General features: G+C 57.1%; 1 protein-coding gene across 1 annotated transcript in view; it reads right to left on the bottom strand.

Moving 5' to 3' along the window:
• Positions 1–8,396, bottom strand: part of LOC122547519 (phosphatidylinositol 4,5-bisphosphate 3-kinase catalytic subunit gamma isoform-like) — a 39,167-nt gene that overhangs the window by 5,257 nt on the left and 25,514 nt on the right. The window contains exons 6-8 of the mRNA XM_087994569.1: positions 7,874–7,964; positions 7,010–7,140; positions 326–437 (exon numbers count right to left, since the gene is read on the bottom strand). Coding sequence (XP_087850695.1) covers positions 326–437; positions 7,010–7,140; positions 7,874–7,964 — 334 coding nt within the window. The remainder of the gene's footprint in view (positions 1–325; positions 438–7,009; positions 7,141–7,873; positions 7,965–8,396) is intronic.

The raw sequence follows: 8,396 nt of genomic DNA, 5'->3' as shown, positions 1-8,396 counted from the left end.
CCATCATTAGACTCCTCATTCCAGATTTTTATTGAAACCCAGTTCCACCATTGGCTGTGGCGGGATGCGAACCTGGGTCTCTGGATTAATGCTCCAGGGATAATATCCCTAGGCCATAGGCTCCATTGTGGGTCAACCCAGAGCACATGGACTGCAGCTGTTCAAAGAGGCAGCTCACCCCCACCTTCTCAAGGGGTAACTAGGGACAGGGCAAGAAATGCCTATGAGGTGTGAGGGGGCTGAATGGACTCCTCCTGTGCCACTGTGACCCATGCCCCTCTCTCCCCACCCCCCCCCCCCCCCGATGCCCAGGCTGAGGTTGTACCTTGTTCTGTTATCATTATGTTGTCATTGTGTCGGTCTCCGATCCCCAGCACGTACGTAGCGACACAGTACCCAGCACAGGACGTTACAAATGTCTCCATCGCCTGGTAATACTGGGGAGAAGATAATGTGTGACACTCTGAGACACACAGGGTTAATAGCTGAAAAATGTGTTGCTGGAAAAGCGCAGCAGGTCAGGCAGCATCCAAGGAACAGGAGAATTGACGTTTTGGGCATGAGCCCTTCTTCAGGAATGAGGAGGGTGTGCCAAGCAGGCTAAGATAAAAGGTAGGGAGGAGGGACTTGGGGGAGGGGCATTAGGAATGCGATAGGTGGAAGGAGGTTAAGGTGAGGGTGATAGGCCGGAGTGGGGGTGGGGGCGGAGAGGTCAGGAAGAAGATTACAGTTTAGGAAGGTGGTGCTGATTTCGAGGGATTTGACTGAGACAAGGTGGGGGGAGGGGAAATGAACTGGAGAAATCGGAGTTCATCCCTTGTGGTTGGAGGGTTCCCAGGCGGAAGATGAGGCGCTCTTCCTCCAACCGTCGTGTTGCTATGATCTGGCGATGGAGGAGTCCAAGGACCTGCATGTCCTTGGTGGAGTGGGAGGGGGAGTTGAAGTGTTGAGCCACCGGGTGGTTGGGTTGGTTGATCCGGGTGTCCCAGAGGTGTTCTCTGAAACATTCCGCAAGTAGGCGGCCTGTCTCCCCAATATAGAGGAGGCCACATCGGGTGCAGCGGATGCAATAAATGATATGTGTGGAGGTGCAGGTGAATTTGTGGCGGATATGGAAGTATCCCTTGGGGCCTTGGAGGGAAGTAAGGGGGGAGGTGTGGGCACAAGTTTTGCATTTCTTGCGGTTGCAGGAGAAGGTGCCGGGAGTGGAGGTTGGGTTGGTGGGGGGTGTGGACCTGACGAGGGAGTCACGGAGGGAGTGGTCTTTTCGGAAAGCTGATAGGGGAGGGAGGGAAATATATCCTTGGTGGTGGGGTCCGTTTGGAGGTGGCGGAAATGACAGCGGATGATCCGCTGTACATGGAGATTGGTGGGGTGGTAGGTGAGGACTAGTGGGGTTCTGTCCTGGTGGCGGTTGAAGGGGCGGAGCTTAAGGGCGGAGGAGCGGGAAGTGGAAGAGATGCGGTGGAGGGCATCGTCGACCACGTCTGGGGGGAAATTGCGGTCCTTGAAGAAGGAGGCCATCTGTGTTGTACGTATTTTGAACTGGTCCTCCTGGGAGCAGATGCGGCGGAGTCGAAGGGATTGGGAGAAGGGGATGGCATTTTTACAGGGGGCAGGATGGGAGGAGGTGTAGTCCAGGTAGCTGTGGGAGTCGGTCGTTTATAGTAAATGTCCGTGTTGATTCGGTCGCCCGAGATAGAAATGGAAAGGTCTAGGAAGGGGATGGAGGAGTCTGAGACGATCCAGGTGAATTTGAGGTCGGGGTGGAAGGTGTTGCTCAAGTGGATGAACTGTTCAACTTCCTCGTGGGAGCACGAGGCAGCGCCGATACAGTCATCGATGTAGCGGAGGAAAAGGTGGGGGGTGGTGCCAGTGTAGTTGCGGAAGATGGACTGTTCCACATATCCTACGAAGAGGCAGGCATAGCTGGGGCCCATGCGGGTGCCCATGGCTACTCCTTTGGTTTGGAGGAAGTGGGAGGATTGGAAAGAGAAGTTGTTGAGGGTGAGGACCAGTTCTGTCAGTTGAAGGAGGGTGTCAGTGGAAGGGTACTGGGTGGTACGGCGGGAAAGGAAGAAGCGGAGGGCTTTGAGTCCTTCGTGATGGGGGATGGAGGTGTACAGGGATTGGATGTCCATGGTGAAGATAAGGCGTTGGGGACCGGGGAAGCGAAAATCCTGGAGGAGGTGGAGGGCGTGGGTGGTGTCCTGAACGTAGGTGGGGAGTTCTTGGACTCAGGGGGACAGGACCGTGTCGAGGTATGCAGAGATGAGTTTGGTGGGGCAGGAGCAGGCGGAGACAATGGGTCGGCCGGGGCAGTCAGGTTTGTGGATTTTGGGCAGGAGGTAGAAACGGGCGGTGCGGGGTTGTGGGACTATGATGTTGGAGGCGGTGGATGGGAGATCCCCTGAGGTGATGAGGTTATGGATGGTCTGGGAGATGATGGTTTGGTGGTGGGGGGTGGGGTCATGGTCAAGGGGGCAGTAGGAGGAGGTGTCCGCGAGCTGGCGTTTATGCTCACGGTCCCCACTCCCCACCACCTGCCCCCCCTCGCCCCTGCTGGGGTTCGGGTCAGTGATGGGAGGGGGGCTGTGGGGACTGCAGAAAAGTCTGACCACCCCAACACTGGACTGGTGGGGTCCATCACTGCCCCAGAGACTCATCCCCATCATCCAGACTGACAGCTACAGCAGTACTGAGGGAGGGAGGGGGTTAGACAGGCTGGGGGTGGCTCAGGGAGTGAGGGAGGGGGTTAGACAGACTGGGGGTGGCTCAGGGAGTGAGGGAGGGGGGGTTAGACAGACTGGGGGTGGCTCAGGGAGTGAGGGAGGGGGTTAGACAGGCTGGGGGTGGCTCAGGGAGTGAGGGAGGGGGTTAGACAGACTGGGGGTGGCTCAGGGAGTGAGGGAGGGGGGGTTAGACAGGCTGGGGGTGGCTCACTCAGGGAGGGAGGGTGTTAGACAGACTGGGGGTGGCTCACTCAGGGAGGGAGGGCGTTAGACAGACTGGGGGTGGCTCAGGGAGTGAGGGAGGGGGTTAGACAGGCTGGGGGTGGCTCACTCAGGGAGGGAGGGTGTTAGACAGACTGGGGGTGGCTCACTCAGGGAGGGAGGGTGTTAGACAGACTGGGGGTGGCTCACTCAGGGAGGGAGGGTGTTAGACAGACTGGGGGTGGCTCACTCAGGGAGGGAGAGGGTTAGACAGACTGGGGGTGGCTCAGGGAGTGAGGGAGGGGGGGTTAGACAGGCTGGGGGTGGCTCAGGGAGTGAGGGAGGGGGGGTTAGACAGGCTGGGGGTGGCTCAGGGAGTGAGGGAGGGGGGGTTAGACAGGCTGGGGGTGGCTCAGGGAGTGAGGGAGGGGGTTAGACAGACTGGGGGTGGCTCAGGGAGTGAGGGAGGGGGTTAGACTGGGGGTGGCTCAGGGAGTGAGGGAGGGCGGGTTAGACAGACTGGGGGTGGCTCAGGGAGTGAGGGAGGGGGGGGTTAGACAGACTGGGGGTGGCTCAGGGAGTGAGGGAGGGGGTTAGACTGGGGGTGGCTGAGTGAATGGCATATTCAGTATAATTGTGTGTAACTGAGAGCTGGGGGAATGAAGATCCATGATATTTAACAAAGATGGTGTTGCCCAAGTACCACGCGAACATTACCTGCCCCCCCCCCCCCCCCCCCCCAGGGGCATGAACATGTTAGACCACTGCTCCACCCTCTGTGAAAGATGCCCCGCCCTCATTTCGGGAGCTCTGACCACAATGCCGTGCATCTTCTCCCGGCTTACAGGCTAAAGCTCAAGCAGGAGACCCTCTCCCCCCCCCCCCCACCAACCCCCCCCCCCCCACCCCACTACCCCCCCCCCCCCCCCCCACCCCACTACCCCCCCCCCCCCCCCCCCCCCACCACCCCCCCCCCCCCCCCCCCCCCTCGTGGATACAGGCCCAGTGCTGGTGGGAGGAGGCAGAGGATCAGCTCCGGTGCCATCTGGAATCGGCTGATTGGACCGTGTTCAAACAGGCCGCAGGTACCTTGGACGTCACCACCATCACAGACTTGATCAGCAAGTGTGTGGAGGACTGCACACCGAGGGAGTCAATCCGAGTGTCCCCCAACAGGAAACCCTGCGTGAAGCAGAACCTGCTAAAAACCAGGCCTGAGGCCTTCAGGTCAGGAGTCCCACTCAAATATAAGGAATCCAAGGACCAATACCAATCCAAACTAGAGACCCAGACAGACACCCCGTGACTATGGCAACGACTGAATGACATCACAGGTTCTAAAAAGAGTCAGTGCAAGATAGCAGACGATGACACATCCCTCCCAGATCGTCTCAACGCCTTCTATACTCACTTTGAGCAGAATCTCAGCGGAGAGGTAACACCTACTCCGACAAGTCCTGATGAACCTATCCCAACAGACACTGCATCAGAGTCAGAGCAGTTTTCCTTCATGTGAATCCAAGGAAAGCGATGGGACCAGATGGAGTACCAGGCCGTGCACTCGGAGCATGTGCAGATCAACTGGCAGAGGTCTTCTCAGACATCTTCAACCTCTCCCTGCAGCAGGCCACTGACCCTGCCTGTTTCAAGAGGCCAACATCATCCCTGGGCCAACATCATCCCTGAACATCTTGACACCAAGAACAGCTACATAAGAATCCTACTCATTGACTACAGTTCAGCCTTCAACACTATTATCCCCTCGAGACTGATTACTAAACTTAGTGATCTCAGACTTAGCCCCACACTCTGCAAATGCATCCTCGGTTTCCTGACCCACAGGCCACAATCAGTGAAGACTGGGGACAGTATTTCATCCTCACTAAAACTCAACACTGGAGCCCCCCAGAGGTGTGTACTCAGCACCCTACTGTACTCACTGTATATCAATGGCTGCGTCGCCAAATACCAGACTAATACCATTTACAAGTTCGCTGATGACACCACCGTAGTCGGTCCAATCTCAGATGGCGATGAAACAGACGACAGACGGGAGGTGGAAGACCTGGAAAAATGGTGCACTGAGAACAACCTAGCTCTCAATGCCAGCAAAACCAAGGAACTCATTATTGACTTTCGGTGGGATGTTACTCATGCCCCCCCCCCTACACATTAACAGCACAGAGGGGGAACGAGTGGAGAGTGTCAAGCTCCTGGGAGTGGTCATCCACAACAAGCTTTCTTGGATTCTTCATGTGGACACACTGGTTACAAAGGCCCAACAACGTCTCTTATTCCTCAGGCAGCTGAGAAAGTTTGCCATGACGGTGAATACCCTCGCCAACTTTTATAGGGGCACCATCGAGAGCATTCTGTCTGGATGTATCACTACCCGGTATGGCAACTGTACCATTCAAGATCAGAGACGGTTACAGAGAGTGGTGAACTCGGCCCGGAGCATCACAAAGGCCAACCTCCCATCTATAGAATCCATCTCCCAGGCCCGCTGTCAAGGAAAGGCTGCCAGCATTCTCAAAGATCCATCCCACCCTGATAATGTTTATCTGCAACCTCTACCAGAGTTTCAAAGAATGACAGACACCTCATCATAACCTAAAATATTCTAACGCATCAACAAGGTAAGCACAGGACAGGAGTTTCTCCTGACTGGTTCCAAATCCAGGAGACAGTCTTGGAATAAGGAGCAGGTAATTTAGGACCACGATTGGGAGGGATTTCGTCCACCAGAGGACGATAAATCTGTGGAATTGTCGAGCACGGAGGGCTGTGGAAGCTGAGGCAGAGAGAATGTTTCAGACAGAGACTGATCGATCTCTACAGTTCAGGGGCATCACCAAGACATGGGGGTGGTACAGGCAAATGGCATTGGGCTAGATGAGGAGATATAGGCTAGAATGGTGCAGCAGGCCCAAGGGGCTGAATGGCCTCCTCCTGTTCCTATCCTTTGAGAAACTTGACTGTTGCTATCTTGAATTAATTTTGGGCTTTTTCACGGAAAAACATGACGAGAAAACATTGGAACCTGTGTCATGGCTCACGGGCCACATGCACTGCACTGCACTAGGGGATTGGTTGCTCACCCCCTCACCCTCTCCCTCACCCCTCACCCTTGACCCCCTCACCCTCTCCCTCACCCCTCACCCTTGACCCCCTCACCCTCTCCCTCACCCCTCACCCTCGAGCCCCTCTCCCTCACCCCTCACCCTCGACCCCCTCTCCCTCACCCCTCACCCTCGACCCCCACTCCCTCACCCTCTCCCTCAGCACCTCTCCCTCACCCCTCACCCTTGACCCCCTCTCCCTCAGCCTCTCCCTCAGCCCCGCTCCCTCACTCCTCACCCTCGACCCCCTTTCTCTCACCCTCTCCGTCAGCACCTCTTCCTCACCCCTCACCCTCAACTCCCTCTCCCTCATCCTCTCCCTCAGGCCCTCTCCCTCACCCCTCACCCTCGACCCCCTCTCCCTCACCCTCTCCCTCACCCCCTCTCCCACTACCCCCTCTCCCTCACCCCTCACATTCACCCCCATTCCCCATCCCCATCCCCACCCTCAATCCCACCCACACCTCCATCTCCATCCCTAACCCCTTCCCCACCCCATCCCCTCCCCACCCCCATTCCCACCCCACATCCATTCCTCATCCCCCACCACACCCCACCCTCATTCCCATCCCCCACCCCACCACACCCCCATTCCCCATCTCCATACCCATCCCCACCCCATCCCCTCCCCACCCCCATTCCCACCCAACACCCATTCCTCATCCCCCACCACACCCCACCTCTCATTCCCCATCCCATTCCCCATCCCCATTCCCCACCCCCATTTCCCACCCCATTCCCCAACCCCATTTCCCTTCCCCATCCCCACCCCCATTCCCCACCCCCATTCCCCACCCACATTCCCCATTCCCCATCCCATTCCCCATCCCCATTCCCATTCCCCATCCCATTCCCCATCCCCATTCCATTCCCCACCCCCATTCCCCATCCCCATTCCCCACCCCCATTCCCCACCCCCACCCCCAGGTACCCGTCCCCTCGACCACAACTAACCGACTCCTCCACCTGCAGTCTGCATTTCAGCCAGTCGTAGAGTGCGTCATTTTTAAAGGCGCCTGTGTTCCCACCCTTGCTCCTCTGCACGGTTGCTATGGTCACCGCGTCCCTGACGATCTCAATCATCCCTGGGGGGATCGGACATGGAACAGTAATGTTACAGCAAGAAGGTACATTTCTATAGCGCCATCACTGACTCACAGCCAATGCCATACTGTTTGATTTGTTCATTAGACACGAGTGTCACTGGCTGGGCCCAGTATTTATTGCCCGTCCCTAGTTGCCCCTTGAGAAGGTGGGGGTTGAGCTGCCTTCCTGACCCGCTGCAGCCCATGTGCTGTGGGTAGACCCACAATGCCCTTAGGGAGGGAATCCCAGGATTCTGACCCAGCGACACTGAAGGAAGGGTGATATATTTCCAAGTCAGGATGGGGAGGGGGGGTTTGGGGTTGGAAGCTGACGGTGGGGATTTAGGGGTTGGGTGGGGGTGTTTGAGGTGGGGCTGGGAGTTGGGGGTTGGGGTTGGGTTTGGGGTGTTGGAGTTGGGTGTTAGCGGTGGTGTTAGGAGTGTTGCGGTTTGGAGGCTGGGGTGGAGGGTTGGGGTTGGGTTTTGGGTGTTGGGGGTTGTGGGATTGGGGGTGGGGGTTTGGGCATGGGAGGTTCGGGGTTGGGATTGGGTTTGGGGGGTTGGAGTTGGGTGTTAGGGGTGGTGGTAGAGTGTTGCGGTTTGGAGGCTGGGGTGGAGGGTTGAGGGTTGGGTTTTGGGAGTTAGGGTTGGGGGTGAAGGTTTGGGTGTTGGGGGTTGTGGGATTGGGGGTTGGGGGTTGCCGGGGTCAGGTGTCAGAGGTCAGGGCTCGGTACCTATGTTGTATCCGGTGGCGATACATCCATACGGCATCAGGTTGAGGTCAAGTGCGTTTTGCTGCCAAATCGAATCCATTATCACCAGAGTCTGCAGAAGGAAATAAACCCCGGGATTAGAGTCAGACTGGGACAGAGAGATGGTCACTACCTGAACTAACCCTCTTCAGAGCAAACCCCAGAGCACTGGGACCACAGCCACTTCCCTCAGTATTACTGAGTGGGTCAGACTGGAATCCCAACGAGTAACCTTGGATACACAGCCCTGAACCCCGAAACATGGTCCTGAACCCCGAAACATGGCCCTGAACCCCGATACACAGTCCCGAACCCCAAAACACTGCCCCGAAACCCGATACACAGTCCCGAACCCCGATACATAGTCCCGAAACCCAAAACACTGTCTCGAACCCTGATACATAGCCCCGAACCCTGATACACAGTCCCGAACCCTGATACACAGCCCCGAACCCCGAAACATGGCCCTGAACCCCGATACACAGTCCCGAACCCCAAAACACTG

Source organism: Chiloscyllium plagiosum, unplaced genomic scaffold, assembly GCF_037043375.1.
Source record: "Chiloscyllium plagiosum isolate Xiang-an unplaced genomic scaffold, Cpla_swu_hap1 HiC_scaffold_14, whole genome shotgun sequence".
Taxonomy (NCBI): domain Eukaryota; kingdom Metazoa; phylum Chordata; class Chondrichthyes; order Orectolobiformes; family Hemiscylliidae; genus Chiloscyllium; species Chiloscyllium plagiosum.
The sequence above is the reverse complement of the archived record's forward strand: the minus strand, read 5'-3'. Positions and strand labels throughout refer to the sequence as shown.